Source organism: Mustela nivalis, assembly GCF_964662115.1.
Source record: "Mustela nivalis genome assembly, chromosome: 3".
Classification (NCBI taxonomy): domain Eukaryota; kingdom Metazoa; phylum Chordata; class Mammalia; order Carnivora; family Mustelidae; genus Mustela; species Mustela nivalis.
Genome location: NC_139022.1, coordinates 35,005,174 through 35,031,632, shown reverse-complemented (window position 1 = coordinate 35,031,632; position 26,459 = coordinate 35,005,174). Strand labels below are relative to the sequence as shown.

Here is a 26,459-nt window from a genome sequence, read left to right as displayed (position 1 = left end):
ATTCTGTTCGTTTTCCTACTGACATAACTAAACAAGGACTTCCAATCACACAGGCTGGAAGCGCGGTTCCCTGACCCCTAGGACAACCACTTTCCCTTGCCCCGGCTGTGAGCACGACGTGGATCTCGGAGAACGAGGAATCAGTGGTCTGTTTCGCAATTTCACTTTGGAAACTATCGTGGAGAGGTACCGGCAGGCAGCTAGGGCGGCCACGGCCATCATGTGTGACCTCTGTAAGCCACCACCCCAGGAGTCCACCAAGAGTTGCATGGACTGTAGCGCGAGCTACTGCAATGAGTGCTTCAAAATTTACCACCCGTGGGGTACAGTGAAAGCTCAGCACGAGTACGTGGGTCCAACTACCAACTTCAGGCCCAAGGTAAGAGCAGTTTTGACTGCGTTAGAATATTAGTATTGCAAAAGGAATTGAAACGCGTCCAGAGTTTGACAACAAGAATGGGAAGAGCTTAAAAAACCTGTGTAAGAGGGGCACCTGGTCGGTAGAGTGTGTGACTCGATCTTGGGATTGTGAGTTCAAGCCCCGTGTGGAGTGTAGAGCTTACTATAAAGAGCTAGCTAGGAATAAGATGGTGGTCATGAACGTAGAAACCTGTATGTTAAAAAAAAATAAGCGCGCGCACGCGCGCGCGCGCGCACACACACACACACACACACACACACACACACAGCCTGTACAAGAAATTGAGGCCTGGTATCTGGAGTTCTTTCGTAGGTGGCCAAACGCCTCCACACAGCCTGAAGGCAGAATTCTGGATCTCCATGTCACAACCCAAGGTAATGGAGCACGAAGCTCGAATGTTTGTCATGATACCTCTGACAACGCAGCCTTGTCTCAGAGGTACTCGGAGATTGAGAAGGGTGTGAAGTTCAAAGGCTTCTTGTGCTTTAAGTGGTAAACCCCTAGTTGTCTAAAAGATTTGATTGGGAAGCATTTTTCTGATGCTTTCAATTAGCTAACCTTGTGCTAGGGATAAATGACAGTAAGTACAGCCTAAGGTTCTGAAGCTTGTTCACATAATAATCTGAAATGGAATTCGCATTTCTTAAATATTCTGGGTAATTTCTCTGATAATGCTCACAGGACCCTTACGCACTGTTGTTTGCCCTGCTCAGTGATTGAAAAGCAGAATGATGTTTGGATATCCTCATTTTTACTGCTTTCTGATTGAGATAGATTTAAAAAGAAAAACCTAATAGGTTCTTTTGATTAAAGTTCTTATTCTTTCTACCTTAGTAACTTGTGTGTGAAAATCTGTTTACATTCTTGAGCATAAAACTTTGCCCTCACATTAATTTGTAGTAGAAAAAGCGTCTGACCCTTGATCTCAGCCCAGGTCTTGACTGCAGGGTCATGAGCTTGAGCCCTGCATTGGGCTCCATGGTGGGTGTGGAGCCTACTTAAAAAAATTTTTTTTAAATGGGACAAAAAAATCCTGAAGTTATCTTGAAACTATGAGCTGAGTATGTCTAACATCATATATCTATATGGGAAATTTTTTTGTAAAGTAAGCACTGTGCCCATTGTGGGGCTCAGACTCACTAAGCATGGGCTCACGGGTCACATGGTCTCCCGACTGAGCCATCCCCGCACCCCTCTGACGACATTCTCTGTGGGGCAGAACTGGTCAGTTAAACAAAAGCAGTCTGTGCTTCCACCCTTTGACTCTGTTTTCAAAACTGTCCATGTGGCAGTAGATTTACCAAAGAGTTTTTACACGTTCCTTATCTCATTTTAAATTTACCAGGTCACAGACTCTTAATAATTTATGACTTCAACTTGGTGCTTTAATGCCTTTTTTAGAAGATTAATTAAATTGATTAATACTGTTCCATTATGAAAGAACCTATGATGATTAAATGGATTATATTAGACTTGGGTTGTTACAATTTAAAACACATGAAATCTCAAGTAAAATTCTTTAGCGCCTACATTGCAGACTTAACTGTACTTAACAAATACAGTAAAAGATTGGTAAGAGAGAACTGAAGAGGTAGGATAGGTTATATTGAGGAAAATTTTATTTTCCTTAAATTATAGTGTTATGCCATACAGTAAAATTCTACAAAGTTGCCCCTTATGGAATATTTATTTGCCTATGACTTGGAGTTCTTATCATCCATCCTTGTAGAGAGCCAGATTTTATATTTATGCTTGAAACATAACTGGTTTTGAAAACTTAAGGCAACATTGTGTGTTAACTATGCTAATAACAAATACATGTAGTGGTTTTGAAAATGTAGGAGCTTGGACATGCTGGAGATTTTAAATTTGTTTCCAGTTGTTTTGGAAGTGGAGGAATTTTCATTGGTGTAGGAGTTTTCATATTGAATGTTTCTTTGTGTCTTGATACTATCAAATCAGCCGTTGATGAAAATGGGAACTCGAGGAGCCACAGACAGCTTTTTGATTTCATGGACACATTAGTCTAAAGTAATCTCTTGTTACTTCGTGTACAATTTCAGACATACCTATGGTGATAGTTTACAGAGTAAATAAGAAGGTAGCAACTTAGATGAGAAAAACTGAGTTTGGAAAAAAAACAACAACAACACAACAGTTCTAAATTTGGCCATTGTGTGCATGTTTAATATGTAAAAGCAAACATCTGGAACCATGTATCAGAAAGTGTTCCAAGGCTCCTTAATACCAGGTTGCTTTTTGTTTGTTTGTTTGTTTGTTTCATTTTTAAGTAATGCCTCTGCCTCATGCTTGAAGGCTCAAGCTCACAAGCCCCAGATCAAGTTGTGCTTCGTGGACTGAGCCATCCAGGTGCCCCCTTCCTTAGTAGCTGATTTCTTACTAGGACAGTGAGGGCCTGGGTTCCCATCAGTTATTTGCTGTGGTACCTTGCAAAAATACTGGTCGTGTCATTCAGGGTTGCCTGATCAGTGCAGCCCATGGCCTTTCTGGAAGGCTGGATTCAGCGAGAAAGCCTGATAGTGAAATTTCCACCACCTTAACTGCCAAATTTAGGGGCAATGGCATCTACAGATTTAACTGACCATTTGAACCCTCAAATTGAGAAATAGTAATTCTAATACACCAAATGCTTTTACACTTTTATTGTATTTTTTTCACACTTTTATTCCTTTAAGTGGTTTTATTTAGTGATTTTTGCAAAGCACGTCTTTGTGTTTGGGGACTTTGAGTATCCTGGAAGCTCTGAAAACCTGTAATTACACCTTTGTGCTGTACTCAATAGATTTTAATGTGCCCAGAACACGAGACGGAGAGAATAAACATGTACTGTGAGTTGTGTCGGAGACCGGTGTGTCATCTCTGTAAGTTGGGCGGTAATCATTCCAATCACCGGGTGACCACCATGAGCAGCGCCTACAAAACCTTAAAGGTAGGATTTGTGCGTTTGGGGAACTAAATGTTGAGTCTTTTACAACGTTGGTTTTACTTGAATGCATTTAGCTTTTTCTTTATAAAATCATGGCTGAGTATGGTCTTGTTTTACTGCAGTGAGACATCAGTGTAGAGGGTCCCTCAGTGATGTATGTGAGGTTGTTAGCATGTTTGACTTGGGCTGGTTCTGGAGAAGGAGGGGGTGAAGACCACTCCATGATGATCCCCACATGAGCCCAGCGCTTGTGGTTGAGTGTGTGTAGAAATGACACACTTGAGTGTGTGTGGAACTGACAACCCTTTTGAGGGTGTGCGTGTATATATGTGGAAATGACAAACTTGTTGAATGTGTGTGTGGGAATGCCACAACTGTTGAGTGTTTGGAAATGGCACTCCTATTGAGTGTGTTTGGAAATGACAAGCCTGTTGAATGTGTGTCTTTGTGTGTGGAAGGAAAAGATAGGCCTGTAGAGTATGTATGTGAGAATGCCACACCTGTTGAGTGTGTGTGGAAATGGCACACCTATTGAATATGTATGTGGGAATGTCACTCCTGTTGAGTGTGTGTGTGTGTGTAAAAGATATGCCTGTTGAGTCCATGTGTGGAAATGCCACATCTGTTGAATATGTATGTGTGAGTGTGTGTATAAAAGATAGGCCTGTTGAGTGTGTGTGTGGGAATGCCACACCTGTTGAGTGTGTGTGGAAATGACACGCATGTTGAATGTGTGTGTGGGATTGCCACACCTTGAGGGATAGTAGCTATGTTAAGGCCCTTAATTCCTGTTGCTTCCCTATAGAAATAGTGGAAACTTCATTTACAGTAAGGGTCTGGTTGGGACCCTTACCACCTAAAACTGAGTCACTTCCTGTTTCTCTATCGGAACCTTATACACGGATCTTTGAAAACTTTCAGATTTGTTTGATAAGCTACAGCAAGGGAGGCAGTGGTATAATGCTATTTTTTGTTTGTTTTATTCTTTTTTTCTTTTAAAATGAGATCTTCATTCATAAATCCACCTCTCATTTTAGTGAGTTTCTTTCTTTTTTTTTTTTTTTTTTAAAGATTTTATTTATTATTTATTTGACAGAGAGAGAAATCACAAGTAGGCGGAGAGTCAGGCAGAGAGAGAGAGAGAAGCAGGCTCCCGCTGAGCAAAGAGCCCGATGCGGGGCTCGATCCCAGGACACTGAGATCATGACCTGAGCCGAAGGCAGCGGCTTAATCCACTGAGCCACCCAGGCGCCCCTTAGTGAGTTTCTTTCTACCTTTAATGGTATCTACATGCCTTTTGGGGCCTAGATCAAATTCTAACTTATTCACGTGGCTTTCTCTTCTGCATTTGATATGTCTGTCATGCTCAGTGCTCCTCCTGCTTTGACTACGTGGATTACGGGCATAACCGTTTTATTGTCCTGGTCTACTGATTCTGTCATCTGTCATTGCTGGTCAATTTTGTAAATTTTACCTTGTTGGGCAGTGGATACTTCAGGACCTGCAGACATTCTTGAGTTTTCTTCTAACGTGTGATTAATTTCCCTCAGAACAGCTGGCTGCTTTTGGATCTTACTTTAAGTTAGGACAAAGCACCATTCAGTTCTGGGGCCGATTTTACCAGACTTCTCTTCTTCTTTACTCTTCTCAGTGCCTTTTGGTTTTTGAGTTTCGAGGGGTTTTTGGTTTATTGTTTAATTTGTTTGGTGCATCACAGGCACTATTTCAGCTGGGTATGAGCTCCTGGAGTTGTTCTTTGTCATCCTTTTAGGTGATCCTTTCCCTGGCCTTTGAAAGTTTCCTAGCACATGGAAATTGGTCAGTATTCTGCTGAATAAGCCACAGGGACCCTTGGTACACTCTCCAGAGTTCTTTCTGGCACTTCCTGTTCTTGAGGATTTTGCTTTATAGGCTCTGGTCTTCCTGGACTTCTCAGCTTTGTCTCTTCATCTCCTGGGAGACCCTGGTCCCCTGAGTTCCCCCTCTGCCCTTGGCCTTGGAGGACGCTGGGTCTAGACAGGATGGTGGGTTGGGTCCATCTTGTTTCCCTCTCACAGGACTCTCTTTCTTGATGTCCAGTGTCTTGAGAGCCCTTTCAGATACTCTGTTAGGTTTCAAGTTTGTTTTTTTTTTTTAATGGGATAGTAGATCCAGTCTTTGTTACTCATTTGTGCCCCCCAGTGGCATTACCATTGTTTGCTAATTAAATATAACTTTTTAAAAAAAATATTTGGGCGCCTGGGTGGCTCAGTGGGTTGGGCCCCTGCCTTCGGCTCGGGTCATGATCTCAGGGTCCTGGGATCGAGGCCCGCGTCGGGCTCTCTGCTCAGCAGGGAGCCTGCTTCCCTCCCTCTCTCTCTGCCTGCCTCTCTGTCTACTTGTGATCTCTCTCTGTCAAATAAATAAATAAATAAAAATATTTAAAAAAAAATATTTATTTATTTGACAGATTGATGGCGAGAGAGCACACGCGGGGGTGGTGGGGGAGGGAAGCAGACTCCCCGCTGAGCAGGAAGCCTGATGCCAGGCTCAATCCCCAGACCCTAGGATCATGACCTGAGCCAAAGGCAGATGCTTAACTGCCTGAGCCATCCAGGTGCCCCTAAATTTAACTTTTGACACCTCTTTTTTTTTGTTTTTTAGTGATTTGGTCTTAAACAAGCTGTCCAAAAATTTTTTTCTGTAACCTGGAATAAATCTTCGATAGTAGCATCCCTTTAAGTTAACTCTTTGCTCCATTGTTAACTTTTCTCCTAATGTTTCAGACTTTTTTTTCTTCCAGTAGACTCCCATCATGGGGTTTTCAATTTACTCACTTTTTTTTTTAAAAGATTTTATTTATTTATTTGTCAGGGATAGAGGGAGAGAGAGCTAGCAGGCACAGGGAGACAGAGAGGCAGGCAGAGGGAGAAGCAGGCTCCCCGCTGAGCAAGGAGCCCAATGTGGGACTCGATTCCAGGACGCTGAGATCATGACCTGAGGCGAAGGCAGCCGCTTAACCAACTGAGCCACCCAGGCGTCCCAATTTACTCACTTTTTAATGAGGATAAACTTTAGATTGACCCCTTTGCCAAAAATAGCAAACAGATTTCCTTAGATCTTTCTTTTTACTTGCTTCTGGGTTTTAAACAGGAGGGCTACATGATACAAGTTTATATTATTTACATGTTTTAAAAGATGCATTTATTTTGGAGGGAGAACATGGGGGGGAGGGGCAGAGGGAGAGAGAGAGAAACTCAAGCTGACTCCTCACTGAGTGTGGAGCCAGACACAGGGCTTGATCTGATGATCTTAAGATCGCTTCCTGAGCTGAAACCAGGAGATGGATGCCTGACCAGCTGCACCACCGAGGCGCCCCTCTACTATTTTCATTTTTACACACTCAAGTATTGGAAAGACAGAAGAAAAATGAACATCACGGTGGTATGACCTTGTCCATCTCATTACTGCTGTTTGTTGAGATGGCTGAAGCTGGGGCCAGGCTTCCCATCTGCCCCTGTTATCTGGCTTCTGATACCAGTGGACTGTGTTGGAGTGTCTGACCTGTCCTTGGAATTGAGGGTTCCCTTCCGCTGATGGAAAGTGCTTCGCTAGTGCTTTCAGGTGAACTGGCCTAAATGGTGAGTAATGGAGAGGAACGGGCCCGTCTGTTCCTGGCGGTCCTCTCTTCTACTCTTGGGGTGGGATACGTTTTTTTAGTCTTGTTTTTGCTTCCACATAACCTCACTCCTGTTTCTCCCTGGACAGAAAGACAGCTGCCTGGTTTCATCTCCTGTTACTTGCCTTTGTTTAGTGACCTCACTTTCCCAGCAATATGGAGTCCTTCCCACCTTGCAACACAGGAAACCATGTTACGCGCTCCTCTGGCCAGTTTGGACTGCTAAGGCTTCAGAATCCTGCTGTGCCCTGAACCAGGCCCCCACAGTTGGGTGTTCATTGTCTCTCCCTCACTCTGGCCTCCTCTCAGAAGCCTGATTCTCCCAACTATGGGTGTTAGTGGGTTTTCTAAACCCACTTTGTTGAGGGGCACCTGGGTGGCTCAGTGGGTTAAGTGTCTGCCTTCGGCTCAGGTCATAATCCCAGGGTCCTGGGATGGAGCCCCACGTCAGGCTCACTGCTTGGCAGGGAGTCTGCTTCTCCCTCTCTCTGCCCCTCCCTCCCTGCTCATTGTCTTTCTTGCGCCCGCACTCTCTTTCTCTTAAATAAATTAAAAAAAAATGAATCTTTTTTTTTTTTTTTTAAAGGAGGGTTGGTTATTAGCTCATCTTTCTTCATTTGTCCACTTTCTTACAGTTAGATGGTTTTCTGAGGACTATTTTCCTACTTTTCATTTTTTCTTTATTTCCATAAATTTCTAGAGGAAGGTCAGTGATCTTGTTCATGTGCAGTTATGTCTTCTCTAAAGGTTGGCTTTGTGATTTTAATCATAATTGAAATGACTGGAAATAGGACTTAAAAAGGTAGAAAATGTACACATCCCTGTAACGAGTCCCTGTTGATTGAGAAGGTAATACGGCTTCTGTATTTTGGGGGTGTGTGCAATTTGTGGAGTACATAATGCCCTGTTCTCTGAAGTCATTTGGCAGTTGACTAAAATGTATCATTCTGGGCTGTTTCTTCCCATCATTTTATCCTACATTTTCAGACATGGGGCAAAGCTGAGAACGCCTTTTAAATGATAAGCCCTAAGGGGGGGGCAGGAAGCATTGATTATATAATATTCTCCTAGCCTGCTCCCATGAAAGATACTTAGTGTGATTGTGGAATGAATTTCTCTCTCTTCTCCCTCGTTTTGTGGACTCCTGTTTCTCTGAGTACCTTTGACCTGTGACCGGATGCAGTGGTTCTCAAACTTGCATGGTTGTTAGGATCACCTGGAACACTTGGTTTAAAACTGCAGAGGGCAAAGTCTTTACTCCTTGAGGGGCTCCATGGTATGTCTCAGTCCTGTGGAGACTGATGCACATCAGCTTTTGAGAGCCACTGGTCCAGGGGAAGGTTTTGGAGCAAATTCGGCATCCTTGAGCAGTTAGCCTCTGGCCAGTCCCTAATGTAGCTAAAGGATTTAAAACGTATTCCCCCATTAGATGTCTTTGCTGAGGGTAGGAGCCATGTCTTTTTACATTGCACTTTTTAGCGTCTAGGATGAGTGTCTGATGCTTACACTTTTTGGAGGCCTGTGAATAAATGGACACACACACGTCATCTTAACCCAGACTGCCTTATTGTGAGGGGCCCCAGAGGACGGGAGATAAAGGCTGTAGTTGGCTAGAGACTGGCTGAGCAGTCCTCCCTGGGAGCGAAGTCTGGTGCTCTCTGACTTGCCATTGGGTTCCTGAATTCTGTCATCGTTTCTCCTCCAGCCTGTCTTGCACTTCCAGTGTAAGCGGTCTTACCATGAGGCCCCACGTCCATGTAAATGTCGCCGCTGTAGCGACAAGGAGTGCTGCACCCCTCCTGTGTAGTCCCAGCACAGGCCTGACGGGACGGCACTGGAGGAGCTCTTCTCTCCATTGCAGCTTGGTGCTGAGGAAGCGCCTGACAGCCTGTGGAATAGTGGTCAGCGTACTGGGCAGTGAGGAAGCTTCTAGCTCAGCACTGACACTGTGGTATTTGCTGTCAGTGAGCTTCAGTTTCCTGATCTGTAAAACGTTGGGTCAAGTCACATTTCATGTCCTTGACTCCCTACAGGTTCTTTCTGGTCCCATCCTGTCCTCACGTCTCCGAAATCTTACTCCTCTAGCTCATGGGTCGTCCTGTCCCTCTGGTGAGCCCTCTAGGAAACTCAGTGTGTCTGTTGGCTGGATGCTCTGGGGAATTAAAGATGGGGCCTTCCATATTAATTTCAACATACATTCTTTTACCCTGTTACATGGTCTAAGTGAGGAAAGGGGCAAATGATACAGGCAAGAGACTGACTTCTTGACTTGGCTGCAGGTCCTGGTCCTCTTTTCATACCCAGCCTCATTCAGGGCAGCAGCGACGACTGAGAAATGCTCAGGTCCTCTTGTCACTGCTGTGGCTGGGGTGGCATTTTCTGGATGACATCCCTCTTACTTAGACTCTGCATACATTCGTCTCTCACAACTTTGTACCCTGTGGGGCTTCAAGGGTCGGTTTGTTAGCTTTTGAATATACTTGTCATACATACTGTTTTTCTCTGGGTTAAACTGGAGCTCTCCCCATGGGGCACCTGGGTGGCTCAGTGGGTTAAGCCGCTGCCTTCGGCTCAGGTCATGATCTCAGAGTCCTGGGATCAAGCCCCGCATCGGGCTCTCTGCTCGGCAGGGAGCCTGCTTCCTCCTCTCTTTCTGCCTGCCTCTCTGCCTGCCTATCTGCCTGCTTGTGATCTCTCTCTGTCAAATAAATAAATAAAATCTTTAAAATCAAAACAAAACAAAACTGGGGCTCTCCCCAAAACCTAACGATGTTACCTCTACATTAAGGAGACCAATCAAAGTAACTACTTCATAAATATCTCCTGATGGAGGTATTACTTCAGTAGCTACTGAATTTCTTCCTTCAGTACACTCTGGGAGCTTAATGAGCTGTTTGTATAAATCTCTTTGTTATTATGTAGGTGTAATTATTTAATGGATATCTAGTTCGGGCTAGGCTGTGAAGGTCATTTTGGAAGAGTTGCTTGCTCTTTGAGGGTCTCTGTGTGTGTGTGTGTTTGTGTGTGTGTGTGCGTGCGTGCTTGTGTGTGTGCGTGAGAGAGAGAGAGAGAAGGAGAGAGAGAGAGCAAAAGTGAGAAAATAAATTATAAAATCTGATGGAAGACAATCCTATTTGAATCGCCGTCCTTGTGGTCACTTAGAAACTTGAAGAGGAAGACCTGGGAACAATGAAGAGACAGCAAAGATGTATTACTTATGTATTGTGTCTTTTTGGCTAATCTAAGCATCACTGCCTTGTTCTTTTATTCGGCCTGCTTCTATCGCTTCTCGGCCTTTTGGCTAAGATCAAGTGTATTCGGCCTGCTTCTCATCTCTTATAGGTCCATGGGGCCCTGTGCACAAGGCCAGTAACTGTGTACCCTGGGTGAATAACGAGAGTGGTCAGGGTTGACTTTACTGCGTGTTCCTCATAGGCTAAAAAATTGTGTGTAAAAAGATGAAAGAGGAAGGAAGGTAGATCTGCAAGGCCTTTGTTAACACTTCTCATTTGTGTTACTGGTATGTTCTGACAGGAAAAGCTTTCAAAGGATATTGATTATCTTATTGGCAAGGAGAGCCAGGTGAAGAGCCAAATTTCTGAACTAAACTTGTTAATGAAAGAAACAGAGGTAAGTGATGAGCTGGTTTGCATGCTTTTATTTCTCCATCTAGGGAATTCATTCACTCATAACATCCGGAGGGCAGTAAATGAGCTTGGAGGACAAAGTTGGGGTAGGTTTCACCCCTGCTTCTCCGGGCTTAGAGAAACCAGAGGTTTAAGCTATAATGTGTGGTCTGTACCCAGGAGAGGTGGTGATGAAATGCTGTGGAAGCACAGGGGAACGAATGACTGGCCCTTGACCTGGGCGTATTGATCTCAGAAGTAGTAACATCAGGTGAAGTTTGGAATTCTTGACAATTACCTCTCTTTTACGAGATTAAGTATGTATTAGGTGTTGACTTAAAATGCGCTGTTCTCCAGAATATACCTGAGACATGGTCACCAAAAGACACACATTAGAATGTTCATGGCTGGAATCTAATAGCCATGGCGTGGAAACTACCCAGCTATCCCTTAGCCCCAGAATATAATCACTTATGATGATCTGCAAAGGGGTAACAGTGTAGCGAAATCTTGGGAGAATGTTGAAAGATGCCAGAGCATCTGTGATCTCCTTTATGAAAAGTAACAACAAAGGTGGAGCCGGGGTTCTGTTTAGAGTTCAGGTCGCGTGTGGCTGAAGGCTAGGGAGGGTGTCTGGAAAGGTTGGTGTCTGCGATCTGGGTGACGTTCCTTTTCCTTAATCTGGATGCACGTTAAGTGATGTGTGTTTGCAAAGATTAGTCCATTTCCACACTCACATATACATTTTTCTGTGTGTATATTATACTTCAGTTAAAAAAAAAAGAAAATCTATAGCATTTTAAAAAATGAGGTCGAAGACGATAGTACTGGGTTGTTTTAAAATTCCAAATACTCTTCATTGATTAGGACGTGTGATTTCTCTTCTCTGTTGGAAATAAATTGAAGAGCCATTACTCCTGATCACTTTTAGAAGTTACAATGAAATAGAAAAATATCTGGGCTAGTAAGAGACTTTCTTGAAATTTTATTTCAAGAAATTAATTTCATTTTCCGAAATGGGTTAAAGAAATTGAGATGTTCTGCAAATTAGTACCAGATCACCAGCACTCCTTTTGTTTTTAATACTCTTTTTCTGATACTCACCGATTGCATTAACCACCCTAAGTAAGTTGTTTTTCCATGTGCTTGAAAAGTGGAATTTTGTTTTTCTCATTGTCTGATGACCCACTCTACCAGGCCGGTATCATCCGCTCCAGGGGATTGTACCTTGTGTCACTGAAGGTTTGTTTCACTCCTGGTCCTCAGTTCTGCTGCCCTGACTTCTGAAATAAGGGAGCCCCAGGACTGGTTGCAGAGCTGGTGATTTCACATGAGCTGTTCATGCAGACACCGAGTCTTTGGGATCCTAGAGAAAGTACTTAGCTTCTTTGTGTCCCTTTCCCTGAAGCTACATTCGTGAGCTTATCAGTAAGAATCTCCCGCCACTTTGGAGAAATGGTCTGTATTCTCTTGACTTTGACTCAGTGAGGACTATGACACTGTCCTTTTATTCTGTAATTACGCTTAGCTGGAAAAAAAATCCCCTCTTTTTACCTACCTGTAATGATCTTTTTGAGTTTAATGCTATAATTTATCACTGAAATACTACCAAAATGTCACCACCCTCCGTCCCCCTTCTTTCTTCCCTCCTGCCCACCCCTTACAAAAACTTCTGCCTGTTGGGTTTAGGAAACAGAGGGGAGTCTGCAAAAAATTGCCTTTCATTAGAAATGTTGGCCAGAAGCCATTGGAAAGTACACAATGCTCTTCTTCCATATGTTGTCAGCTTTTAAGAATGTGTTTGAAGACTTTTTTTTTTTTTCTTTTGGCTGCTGCTTATGGGTCTGTAATGATGAATGCATGTGTGTGCTCTGCTGGTCCTACTTTCAAAGTCGTGTTGGTCTCTGATTTTATGGATGTTCAGAAATGTTCCATAAGCTCTACAGATAGGATCATTTTATGACCAAGTAGACGAAGGGCTGCATGTGCAGTGAGTATAATCGTTCTGTGTACAGAGTCTATGCCCTTGTTGTGGGCATTTTATGTAAATAATCTTGACCAATCTTAAAAAAACCCGAGTGGATCCTCTTATCCCCATCTTTCAGAAGAGAAAAACTCAGACGTAACAGAAGTTAAATAATTTGCCTAAAGTCACAAAGGATTTAATTCTAATTAAGTTGTATTAATTTGAAGAGAAGAGTTACATTTTTATATCTCAGTAAAAGATGTCATTTTTCTGAGTTTCATGCTGTGATTTAAGTTTTCTTAAAAAAATTGGAAGAGGGTAGAAAGGGTCAAACGTTGCCCAAATTAGAAATGAATGGAAAACTCCAGAATTGTGTGGTACAGTGTCTTGGGTTATATCAGTTAATTCCTGCCTCAGGTTCCTCTGTGTCCATGTTGAAGGTTGTTTCATTATTTAATTGTTGATTGGTGCACTAAGGAGATGAAAGCTGGGGAAAAGTGTCATGCGGTTACAAAGTATGTCTCACCAAAAGTTGGCGATCGTTCCTTGCGCAGCACATTCAATGCCAGACTATTGTTCTGAAAATGCCAGAGTTGGACCAGATTAAATTTTGGTTATTTGGAGAAAAGACATGTGGATTTAGCAGGTGAGGTAATATAACCCTTGTGCCTGTTTTATAATAGTGTAATGGAGAGAGAGCCAAAGAAGAAGCAGTCACACATTTTGAAAAGCTCTTTGAAATTCTAGAAGAGAGGAAATCATCTGTTTTGAAAGCGATTGATGCATCTAAGAAACTAAGATTAGACAAATTTCAGACTCAAGTGGAGGAATACCAGGGACTTCTAGAGAACAATGGGCTTGTGGGATACGCCCAAGAAGTGCTTAAGGAGACGGATCAGTCCTGTTTTGTACAGACGGCCAAACAGCTCCACCTCAGGTATGTTTGAGTTTAGAATCTTATTAGCAGTGGCCTTCGTGTCTGCTCTGTTCCAGCTGGAGCTCTCGGGGCTTCCTGATGCTGTGCTCTGTGCGGACACCCTCACCGGACTCTTAAAACCCAAACACTGAGCGGCCTTTTTTTTTTTGGCTAATCACATCACAGATGTTTAGTCTGATGGACCTTTTACAGAGTTGTTTTTGTATAAACTATCTGCCCGCAGAATACAGAAAGCCACGGAATCTCTGAAGAGCTTTAGACCCGCGGCTCAGACATCCTTTGAAGACTATGTTGTGAACACATCGAAACAAACAGAACTTCTTGGAGAATTGTCCTTTTTCTCTAGTGGTAAGTTTCAATGATGGCCAGAGCTGCTTACTCTTGTTATGGGAATTCACAACACACAGGAAAAACCCGCTCTTCGGTTTGGCAGCATGAAGAATGTGTTTTTAATGCACAGAGTGTATTCTTTCGGTTTGTGTGGTTTTTAAACATTGTATGGGGGGCCTGGGTGGCTCAGTTGGTGAATTGCCTGCCTTTGGCTGAGGTCGTAAGCTGGGGGTCCTGAGTTCGAGTTCCGCATCGGGCTCCCTGCTCAGCGAAGAGTCTGCTTCTCCCTCTCCCTCTGCCCCTCCTCCCTCTGAAGTTTGTGTGTGTGCATGTTCTCTCAAATAAATCATTAAAATCTTTAAAAAAAAAACACATGGAATAAATGGCATCAGATTGCATATGTATCCTTTTTGTGAATTGTTTTTCCAAAAAATGAAGTTTAAGATGTTTGATGCTCAAAGAGTTCTGGTTTAAAGTTGTATTTTAGCTGCTTATAGTATTTCATTACAGAAATCATTTCCCTACCGAGAGACCGTTTGTTTTTTCCCTGTTGCTGTGTTGAACGTCTTTGTCATGTTCACTTGCGCACACCTGTATGAGTTTCTCTAGGGCAGAAACCTAGAAATGATGTCTCCAGGTGAAAACTGACTCTTGAGAGGTTTTAAGTATCAGCTGTATCAGCTCATGAGGTCTGCTGAAGCAAAACAGCTTGGACTGCATGCCTTGAGCAGTAGAAAGGTATTTTCTTCAGTTCTGGAGGCTTGGAGTCCGAGGTCAAGGTGTTGCAGAGTTGGTTCCTTCTGAGGCTGCTCTCCTGGGCTTGCCGATGGCGGCCTTCCGCTGTCTTTGTCTACGTGTCTGTCTCAGTTTCCGCTCATAAGGACTCCAGTCATGCTAGTCCTGGTGGATTAGTTCGCATCTTCATGACTTCACTTTAACTTAATTACTTCTATAAAGACTCTTTCTCCAAATAAAGTCACATTCTGAAGTAGTGGGGATTAGAACTGGGGCATCCGCATTTTGAGGCTGTAACACACTCATGATGCTGTTTTGTTGATCTCCAGTGGGGAGGTCTTCCTTTCCTTTCCCCTCCTTGCCTTGTTCATGTCTCCCCCATGACTTCTCTTGTAGTGACAGTGAACAGTTACAGTCCCTGTGGAATACTTACAGGTTGATGACTGTGTAGTTACAGATGTGTGGATTTGGACAGTCACCTGAAGGAAGTTTGTCTTGTTTAAAGTTACAAATTCTAGGGGCGCCTGGTGGCTCAGTAGGTTGGGCCTCTGCCTTCGGCTCCAGTCATGATTTCAGAGTCCTGGGATCAAGCCCTGCTTTGAGCTCCCTGCTCAGTCAGCAGGGAGCCGGCTTCTCCCTCTCTCTCTCTGTCAAATAAATAACAACAACAAAAAAAACCTTAAAAAAAAAAGTTAGAAATTCTAGGGGTGCCAGGGTGGGTGGCTTAGTCAGTAGGGCATCTGGCTCTTGAACTTAGGTCTTCACTTCAGTTCAAGCCATACACTGGGCATGGAGCCTACCTAAAAGAGAAAAAGTTTTAAAGTTAAAAACTGAAGGATGATTACTGTGACCTCATTTCTTTCAAAGCTATATTTGAATCTTTTTTTTTTTTTTTAAGATTTATTTATTTTTAGAGCACATGTAAGCGGGGATTGGGGGGGATGGGAGAGGGAGAGAGAAAGAACCCTCAAGTAGACTTTTTGCTGTGTGTGGAGGCCGATGCAGGGCTTGGTCCCAGGACCCCGAGACCATGATCTGAGCCAAAATCAAGAGTCAGACACTCAACTGACTGAGATCCCCAGGCACCCTGGATATGTGTTTATTTTCATTATAAGGCTCTTCTTTTTTTAAATACATATTTGTTACTCTTTCAAATGCTAATTCTGCTTCAGGTACTGTAGTCTCCCTTTTTCCAGAAGGTAGACTTGAATTGTTTTTCATACACGAGCTGGTTTACTTAGGAGAATAAGGTCCTCTCTGCCCTGGGGGTCCCAAAACAGTCCTTGGAAAGAGGATGTTGATGGTTGACAATCTTGGGTTGTACCAAGGTCTGACAACAATCCAGGGTAGTGGATGGGTGATGGGAAGGTCATTCCCCAGCCCATGACTACTCAATGGTCTCATTGTTTCCTCCATGCACATTTTCTTTTAAGTTAGCTCTGGTTCAAAAAAAGGGGGGGTGAGGGTCGGGGTATGTGCTGCTCATGTTATTTTGCTCCCCACCCCAAATGTATTTTGAATGACTTTCTAGATGTCATTATGGCTCTGTAACTTCTGGTTGCACGAAAATTCCATACCCAGATGGGCTTCTGCATAGCTCGTATGTTTCTGGGAGAGGCTCTGATTTGATAGAAATGTGTGTGTGTGTGTGTGTGTGTGTGTGTGTGTGTGTGTGTGTGTGTGTGTGTGAAAGAGAGAGGCGGGGGGATCTTTACTAACTTATCCTAAGCTGTTAAGCTTACTGGAATTCTTCTATGGACGGAATCCTGCATGTGCATGAAGGTTTAGCTGCGATACTTTTGTATCGTATTTTTCATGAAGAACTGGAAACCGAGTTCTGATCATTGTTACATGTTGATACAGCCATGGCGTGGGATGCCAGTGGGAGAATCTGCACAGGATCTGCACGAAAGTATTACACTGATTATCTTTGAGTCACTTCAAGTGTGTTATATGTAGTTCCTGATTTTTTAAATAAAAAAAAACTATTCTGTTTATACCAAGAAAAATTAATTTAAATTGCTTTGCAACTCTTTGGAACACAATCTGGAAGAAAACCATGGAAGTTTCATTGAACTTCGTCGGACTGGCCAAACTTAGAGTTAAAACTATTTATTAAAATAATTCTAGGAGGACATAGATTAACAATTTCAAGTCCAGTGTTGTTACTTAGTAGGTGGAAATGGAAATGCAGATGGTTGGAAAACTTTAATTTACAGTGTTTCAGAATGAATGTAACCCGTAAAGCTGCTACTGAATCTTTTTTCGTCTTCTCTGTCGTTCTCCTTCTTTTCAAGTATAAACCTAAATATACATTTAAAAGTCTTTTGTGCTTATTCTTTTTCATTTTCAGTGTTGTGGTAAGAGCACATACCTTGAGATTGTTATTTTAACAGGTTTTAAGTGTGGAACACAGCGTCATTGACTCTGAGTACGATGTTGTACTGAGTTCTCTCTAGAGCATCTTCGTCTTGCTTAACTGATTAATTTATGCCTCTTGATTGATAACTGCTTGTTGCTCCCTCCTCCAGCCTCCAGCAGCCTGCATTCCAGTCTTCGATTTTGTGAATTGGGCTCTTTGAGATTCCTCATAGAAGAGGGATCATGTGGTCAGCGTAGGTCTCTTTGTCTGGCGTATTTCAGTTTGCGTGTCCACAGTTGTCATACATTGCCAGAATTGGTTCTTTCCTTATACACAGCATTACAGATTCAGAAAATTCTTGGACCAGGGCACCTGGATAAGCATCTGACTTTGGCTCTGGTCTCGATCCCAGGATCCTGTGATGGGTTCGCATCCGGCTCCCTGCTCAGTGGGGAGCCTTGATTCTCCCTTTGCCTGCCGCTCCCCCTGCTTGTGCTCTTCTCCCTCTCCTGCTGACAAATAAAGAAAAAAAAGCTTAGGGAAAAAAAAGAGGAAAATTCTCGGACTATGCAGAACTATTGAAGTTATTTGACAGTCTGTCATTTTTACAGAGGGGCATGCAGGTTGTGAAACACCGTGATTTTACCACGTTTTGTATCTTGCTGCTTTCAGGCATAGACGTGCCAGAGATCAACGAGGAACAGAGCAAAGTGTATAACAATGTTCTGATCAACTGGTACCATCCCGAAAAGGATAAAGCGGATAGCTATGTCCTTGAGTATCGGAAGATTAATAGAGATGAAGAAATGCTGTCTTGGAACGAGATAGAAGTCTGTGGCACCAGCAAAGTGATCTCAGACCTGGAAAGCAATTGTAACTATGCTTTCAGAGTGAGAGCCTACAAGGGCTCCATCTGCAGTCCTTGCAGCAGGGAGCTGATCCTTCATACCCCGCCGGCTCCAGGTAGTGTGAATGTGGGGGATCAGAAAGCCTTGGAGTCCGAGGATACCTGGATAAAAAATAATCGCCAGCTCTATGTCTAGATCCACACTAAAATTAGCATTCGTTTGTTTAAAAAAAAAAAATTCTAGAAAACTGATTCCATCCCCAGGTGGGTTTAGGAAGAATCGCATGCGTGAATTTCACCAGGTAGGCTGGGAACAGGATTAGAATTTGGCCTGACATAGATAGAGAACATGAAGAACTTCGAGTGAGCAGGGCTACTAATTTGAGATTAAAAGCACATAGATGCTACCTCACGAGTTTTAAGTAGTAGAGTTCTGTATTTTTGGTGAGTGTATAGGAATCTCTACGACATAGATCTAGGTAGATTTAAAAAAAAAATTGTTATGAAATATGTTATAAAATACTGTTGTGATTAAGCTCCTTCTGACTTCTCCGGATTTTTTCTTTATTTCTTTTCTTCTTCTTCTTTTTTTTTTTTTTTAGGATTTTATTTATTTATTTGACAGACAGAGATCACAAGCAGGTAGAGAGGTGGGTGGGGGAGAGGAAGGAGGCTCCCTGCTGAGCAGAGAGCCTGATGCGGGGCTTGATTCCAGGACCCTGGGAGGTTTTCACCCACCGAACCACCCAGGGGTCCCTGGATTTTTTCTCAGTAACTCAGTGATTCCCTGCATGCGTGGGGTTGGAGGACAAATGTTAGAACCAAATAGAAACTGCCCCTCCCCCTGCCCTCCAAAAGCTCCCCTTTCACAGCCCCCTCTCCTACCTTCAGAGTCAGAAACTGCTACTGCTCATGGAGCTCCTGTAGATTTTTCCAGAATGAGAATCACCACATCTGGTGCTGCCTGCAGCATCTCCGTGGACGAGTGATCCTCAGAAGCAAAGTTGTGCTCCTGTGTGTAGCAAGAGGTTGATCGCTGCGTTGGAGCTTCCTCCAGTTAGTTTTTAGACCCCGTAGCCCCCCCGCCCCACTTCAGTGGCTCACGAGCCCGTATTTTATACACCCTTGTCTTTCCTTCCTCTTTTGTCCAAGAGGACATGCATGTATTTCATGCCCATTGTGGCCAGTTTAAAAAAAAGAAATTAGAATACAAATACAGATCAGGGTTGGCTAACATTGTTCATCTTGAATTTGAATAAAATCCAATAAGAGAGTTTGAGGATGGATTTGCAAGTATTAAGTGATATTTTACCATTTATGTAGTTTCCCCTTTCTTTTCTCTGCTCTCTGACTGAATGAAAGTGGAATTAGAAAGAAACCTGGAAGTAGCTGCTATTTTGGGGGATGTATGTGGTGGACAGGGAAGGAAGAAATGACATGTTCCAACTTTTTTTTTTTTTTTTATTAAAACTACTACTTAAAACAAATATTTGTCAGATATTTATTTGACAGAGATCACAGTTAGGCAGAGAGGCAAGCAGAGAGAGAGGGGGAGATGTGGGTTCCATTCCAGGACCCTGAGATTATGACCTGAGCCGAAGGCAGAGGTATTAACCCACTGAGTCACCCAGACGCCCTTTTATTTTTGTTTTTAAGTAATATTGACACCCAGTGTGGGGTTTGAACTCTTAACCCCTAGATTGAGAGTCACATACTCTGCTAACTGAGCCAGCTGGGTGCTCCCAAGCTGACTTGCTTTTCTCTGAGAGAAGCCGTGTGAATGGGGTGACCAATCAAATACATTTTTTGTAAACCAGGAGACACTTGAAATGGACTGGAAGCAGGAATGGTCACGGCAGGACAGTAGGCATTACCAGGAAAATTGGTCAGCCTGTAAATGGAGAAAGGGTTTAGCTTGCTAGTAGACATTTTTTTTTTTTTTTTTTTTTTTTAAATTGGGCACCTCGGTGGCTCACTGGGTTAAAGCCTCTGCCTTTGGCTCAGGTCATGATCCCAGAGTCCTGGGGTGGAGCTCCGCATCAGGCTCTCTGCGCAGCAGGGAGCCTGCTTCCCTTCCTCTCTCTCTGCCTGCCTCTTTTTTTTTTTTTAAGATTTTATTTATTTATTTGACAGAGATCACAAATAGGCAGAGAGGCAGGCAGAGAGAGAGGAGGAAGCAGGCTCCCTGCTGAGCAGAGAGCCTGATGCAGGACTCGATCCCAGGACCCTGAGATCATGACCTGGCTTAACCCACTGAGCCACCCAGGCGCCCCTTAAGCAGGGATTAAAACTCATTCATCTCTCTAAACCCCAGACCTTTGCCTCTTTTTTTTTTTTTTTTTTAAAAACATCATGCTCTGTCTTATCTCTGCCATGTTGGTTGATAAGGAAAACCCCCAGTAGAGTAGGTAAGGTTTTCCAAATCTATAGAATGTGGAATGCATGTTTAGAAAAATGTACAGATAATTATGAAAATGAACAGTCCCTTATTTTGAGCAAAGGGACAGATCCCAGTAGTGTAAAACATTTAGAAGAGATCTGCTCTGTCTGTTGCAAGGAACCCCATCGGTAGGTTTTCTCATAACTTAAAATGCTTGCTTCTGCCGTCCAACATTTCAGAGCATCTTTGGATAGAGAGAGTCTCCTGGAGGTGATCTCCTGGTCAGGATGTTGGTGAGGGCAGTGTGAACTCTTCCCTCTCATGGCTCCTTTCAGGCCTTTCTGGTTCAAGACCAGATCAGATCGAACCGCCAATTACAGAAACCCGAACACATAGTCATCAGACTAATTCCAAGCTCTCTCCACAGTTTTCAGTTTCCTCTTTGATGAAAAATGTGGCTACAATAATGAACACCTCCTGCTGAACTTGAAGAGAGACCGCGTGGAGAGCCGAGCCGGGTTTAATCTCCTGCTCGCAGCAGATCGCATCCAAGTGGGTTATTACACGAGCCTGGACTACATCATTGGAGACATTGGAATTACCAAGGGGAAGCACTTCTGGGCCTTCCGTGTGGAGCCGTATTCCTACCTGGTCAAGGCGGGCGTCGCTTCCAGTGATAAACTGCAGGAGTGGCTCCGTTCTCCCCGGGATGCAGTTAGTCCAAGGTAGGTTCTCTTACCGGTCTAGGACTTGAGAATCCTTCTGTAGATAAACAGCCTTGTTCATGCGCAAGGCAAGCCAGGAAGTCCGCCTGGGTTTACTTACCACGGTCCGAGTGCTTTCCTTAGACCCTGGTGCTTTGGCTGCGGTTAGGTGGCTGGCTGAGGAAAGGGGTCGGGCTTGTCTTGTATTTCCACAGTGAGACTTGCGACTCAGCAGTTCCTTTTGGAGCTGCGAGGAAGTCAGTCTGTTCTGGATACCTCTTGACTGTGCTTTGCACTTTGAAATTTCAAAAGGTTTTCATCTCAGCTACCTTGCTGCTTTGCTTCTGTGGTCAGTGCTACTCAAGTGCATGGTGAAATGCTTCTGATGGCCATACTTCAGAACAGATATGAAGTCGTTCTTTTGTTATGGGGCACAGTTTTCTTCAAAGTCCCCTGTGAGGATTTTATAACCTTGAGTGATGGGACATGGGTTTCCATATCAGAGACTTCCAGTGTCTTAAGAGATGGGTGATTGAACCGAGATTGTATGGTTTCGTTGTTTTAGATGGAATAAGGTCTACTGGCCCACATAGTCCATTTTTGATAGAATCCCAGATTAATAATTGGAGTTGATAGGAAGAGCATTTTGCTCTAGGGTGAAAAAAAGACAAAATGATGAAAACAGTAATTGGTATATGGTCAGTTAAACATAATGCCATAGACCTAGAATATTGGTAGAAAATTGGCATTCATAATGTTTAAAAAGCTTATAATATCAGAAATATTAGAAGTGAAAAAATCTGATTAAAAGTGTCAATGTAAAAAAAAAAAAAGTGCCATTGTACCATAATCACAAATACGTAAGAAGTGAACTCTGCCCAGGAAGAAAATGGAAAGACCATTGTATCCAAAATTTATATTTGTTGGGGGGGGGGACCCTCTCATTCTTGCTTGCTTGCCTCATAGAACCGTGTAGAAATCCCAGTGCTGAATGAGGGTTCTTAGGACCATGAAACATGACTTTTCCTCTTGCATTGTTTTGCATTGCCTGTGTATTTTACTTTAATTTTCCAATTCCTTGCATTAGGGCACACATCTTGGTTTTATATATATATATATATATATTTTTTTTTTTTTTACGTAGGATTATGTGCTATGAATATTTAATGTGACCGTTCCCTTCAGTTTTTTCCTTCCGTTATTATTACTTATTTTAAGCAATCTCTACACCCAGTGTGGGGCTTGAACCCATGAGCCTGAAACAAGAGTCTGAGCCAGCTAGGCCCTCCTCCCCCACTTCAGTTCTGAGAGGCCAGAGTCCGGAATTATTTTATGGGGTTTTATTATTTTTCTCATCTGCAGGTATATATATAGACATTTTATGATAGTTCATGACAAAGAATTTGGGGCTGAGTCTCTGGTATCACTCTAAATGGCCATGTGTAGTCGTCATGTTTTTAACTGATTTGTATCTTAATAAAAGTTTTTGATGTACTGTTTAATTTGAAAGCGATGTATATCATTGCATGAAACCGTTTGGAGGCCCCCCGAAGGCCTGTGGCTTGGCACCCCCGCTAAGACTCCATCCGTTGTGTTCCAGATATGAGCAAGACAGCGGCCATGACAGCGGAAGTGAAGACGCCTGCTTTGACTCCTCACAGCCATTCACACTGGTCACCATTGGCATGAAGAAGTTTTTCATACCCAAGTCAGCCACTTCTGCCAACGAGCCTGAGAACAGAGTTCTCCCCATGCCCACGAGTATAGGGATTTTCCTTGACTACGACAAAGGCAGAGTGGCTTTCTATGACATGGATCACATGAAATGCCTTTACGAGCGCCAGGTGGACTGCTCGCACACCATGTACCCAGCATTTGCCTTAATGGGCAGTGGGGGAGTCCAGCTGGAGGAACCCATCACGGCAAAATACCTAGAATACCAAGAGCACATGTAGTTTAAGCATCTGACGTGACTTAGGGTAGGAAAGGGGAGCAGAATAATGCCTTGGTGTTAACCTTCGTAACTAATTACATATCATCTAAGTAGTCTGTGATCACAGTGGTTTTTGTGCGTGTTTCCTCTTAAATCGGAAAACCTAAACAGTTCTGCCTCTTCCTGTCGTCGTCCTGCCTTTCACAAGCCATGGGAGTAAAGACACTCCTGCTTAATTAACTCTGAAATGGTTAACTCTCTAACTGGACTGTCTGTCTTTTTTTATGAACAGGAAATCTAATTTATTTATGTCAGCCCTGTTGCTGATACTTAACTTTCTTTTTTGGGGGGGAGGGAAGGGATACAAAAGTATTTATTATTACATTTCTTTGGTGGTTGATTTTTTCATTTTGTATCATGTTCATGTCTTAAGATATTTTTTAGATGCCTTATGGGTAGAAATTAGTACTTAGCTTGTGTCTCACATATGTTTTTCATAGGAGAACGAAAGTATAGGTAGGTTAAAAAGGTCAGAGAAATGGTAGTATATTTAAATGGAAAATTATGTATTTTGAGGTGTATAACGGATTTTCAGAATATATTCCCTGCAAAGTGAATACTGCTTTTTTTTTTCTTTTAAGATTACAACTTGTATTTTTAAGGATATTTTGAAGAGTTCCTTAGTTGTAATGCCCATACCTTCGTGTGTAGTTAAACATTGTTTGTCTGTCTGTTTGCAGGAAACACAAAGTTCTTGGCTAACACTTGAAACTTGTCACTTCATGTAAAATTTGTCTTCAGTTTTTCTTACTCTGTGAAATGAGTTATACCAAATAATTTATTTTTTTACAAATATTAGTGAAGATTCACTGATATTTGGCATATTGTTTCTTTTGCCCTCCTATCGTGTCCTGTGATTTTATGATTTTCTTCTTTTTGGCACTGATACTGTATATTAGATTGTCCTGGTTTATGTTTACATGTTTGGAAAGTTCATGACTTATTTTAAAGTCATTAAATTATTCTAAAATGTGAAGTAACTGGTCAGTTGGATGTTTTCTGTGGCTGATTGTTTAGCAGTAAGCATCTGTAAAAGTAAGTAAAAGACAAATCTGTTTGTTTAGGAATAATAACAAAAATCATAGTGACTGTGTACCCTTTTAACAGCTCTTCGTTTGAAGAATTAATATTTTAATTGAAATTTTATGTTCATTTTTAAAAGCTGTCTCTTACCTAGATGCCTTTTTAATTTAAACTGTGTATTTTTTAGACATTAAAATATTCAGAAGCTAGACTGTTGTACACTTTAGCACTCATGGTTTTGAAATGCTCTTGTCCTGTTTTGATAGACCAACCCAAATCTTCGGCCTTACCTGGTTTCCTTGTTTGTTTGTCTTTAATACATATTTTTAAATGGGAATCCGTCCCTCAGGCGGGTAGTATATCAAATTAGCTTTTTCATCACCAGCGCAAGTGGGAGCTCTCATGGTGAAGTCCAGGATTGAGCAGGCCTTGTTCCGTTCCCACTGATGATTAGCACTTTATGACATAGGCTAACTAAATTTCCGCAGCGTTCGTGCGTCATTGTACATTCGGGCTGCTAAAGCCCTGTGTGTGGTGAGGTTTGAGTCTCAAGACTGTGTAAGCACATACCGTGTAGACACTTTAAAAGCTTTAAGAGGAATAGGAAAGGTGCATAAAACCTTGTAGAGTTGTATAAGAATCATTCTCCTGGATTTTTTCATTTTCAATAAAAATTGAAATACGTGTAACTGTTGGACCACATCCTGGGAATCCTCAGTCTGTTTACATGGAAAATGGAAACAAATCACTGATAAGAGAAGTTCAGCTGAGTATATTAACTTAGAGCTAAGGTTTTTATGTAAGGTTTTTGGGCATGTACTTACTAGCTCTAATTCTTGTCCAAGCGGTCATTAGAAAAGCTTAACGTGAAACTAGTTTACTTCAGCTAACTGATCAGATTGTCAGGAGACAGTTCCTTTTCTGCTCCGTAATCAGATTTTGATCAGAAGACTCTTTAGTTCATATTCATATCCTAGGGTCATTGGGCTCTGGTTGTGGGTCACAACGCATTGTTGTTCATGTTTGATGGGTCTTCCTTTTTTTTTTTTTTTTTAAGTTGATTCCAGGCTATTCCCATGATCCTGTATAATTTAATTCTCATAGTTGCAGTTGCTTTTAGAAAAGTAAGAGGAGTCAGAGTTATCTCCTAGGCATTGAACACACTCCGGTCATCATCGGATTAGAGTGTGTCCCATGTGGGAATACCATCAATCCTGGCATGGCTACAGAAACTGGAGAACCAAATGTTAAAGACAAGACAGGCCTGCCTTCATTTTAGAAGAACTTCACTAGCTTGTTCACGGCGATGAACATCCTGAGAATTGAAGTTTCTCCTGGGACTCGACTCCCGCTCTTTCTGAGACATGGAGCTGTGTACTGGTTATAAGGTGACCAACACCGCCCAGCCAGGTCTTAGGAGCTTCCTTTTGAGGAAATGGAGTGCTAGAAGAGTGAGGAAGGGGCTGTTAGATTGGGCGGTCAGGGATGCCCCTTTAGAAGTTTGACACCTCACCCCGAAGGAGCTGGCGCTACAAAGAGCCAAGTGATGAGCATGCTGGGTAGAGAATAAGGGAGCTCAAGAAGGCTTTGAGATGGCAAGCTGATGAAGCCTGGGTTCTGGCAGAAAGTAGCCTTCACAATAGAGGGACCTGTTGAAACGGTAATGAAAAGATTACTTGGAGATGTGAGCCACCCTGGAGAAACTGGTGAGGCCCTGGAAGGATGAGTCACCACTCAAAGCCATTACTGTGTCTAGAGCAAGGAAGGGAAGGGAAGGGGAAATTGTGTTCCAAGATGTTGGGGACAGAGAGACATTAAGGAAGGGTTGCTTGCTGGGAGTTGGGCTCACCTGACCCTTGAGAGTGGTGCCAGGACACGGAGGGAGTAGAAATATCCTTCACTGGGTCTGTTGGTGCTACTTATTGGCCAAACCCTACTGGCAACCACCCAGCAAGGGCTCTCTGAAGATGCAGACAGTGAAGATGATCTTCCTGGGTTGGAGACGCTCAGGTGTCCATAACTCCTCTTTAAATTGTGTCTTCCACCCCCCAACACACTGTAATCCCCTTTTTCCTGCTTGAGTTGTTTGCTTGACGCTCTTAGACATTTCACTTTTGTCTGCATTTTCTAAAATATTAGTGCCCAAAGACAGGAGTGGTACCCAGTTTTTAATCACTTCTGGATCACAGCACATTGAATCTCTCCTGCTTAACCAGCCCTAGGATCCTCTGTTGCTTTCCCTTACATGGTCCCTGTGGTTTCTGAGCCTGCCTGGAGATTGGCGAGGGTAAATGCAGCTCATGGGGTCTTCCCAGTACAAGCTCCGATTTGACTTTTCCTCCACCAGGTCATTTACCATCCCTCCATCTGCTCTCATGTCCGTGTCGTTAATGGTTACACAGGTCAACTGGTAGCACTTGGAGTTGGCTTTTCAGTTTCCTGTATATTTTTGTTTTAGGATGGTTTTTTTCTTTGGGAGCGGGTACAATTTTCAAGAGGAAGAGGCAGGTAGGACGTTGCCATCTTGGAG

At 42.9% G+C, this 26,459-nt stretch overlaps 1 protein-coding gene across 2 annotated transcripts in view; it reads left to right on the top strand.

Annotated features, from left to right (window-relative positions):
- The window catches only part of TRIM36 (tripartite motif containing 36), a 35,948-nt gene extending 11,317 nt beyond the window's left edge, over positions 1–24,631 (top strand). For both annotated transcript variants that reach the window (XM_082725049.1, XM_082725050.1), the window contains 8 exons: positions 54–379; positions 3,225–3,371; positions 10,561–10,656; positions 13,302–13,555; positions 13,779–13,903; positions 17,655–17,945; positions 20,637–20,934; positions 22,514–24,631. In XM_082725049.1, the coding sequence (XP_082581175.1) occupies positions 54–379; positions 3,225–3,371; positions 10,561–10,656; positions 13,302–13,555; positions 13,779–13,903; positions 17,655–17,945; positions 20,637–20,934; positions 22,514–22,868 (1,892 nt within the window). In that variant the 3' untranslated portion in view covers positions 22,869–24,631. The remainder of the gene's footprint in view (positions 1–53; positions 380–3,224; positions 3,372–10,560; positions 10,657–13,301; positions 13,556–13,778; positions 13,904–17,654; positions 17,946–20,636; positions 20,935–22,513) is intronic.
- Positions 24,632–26,459: the final 1,828 nt, after the last annotated feature.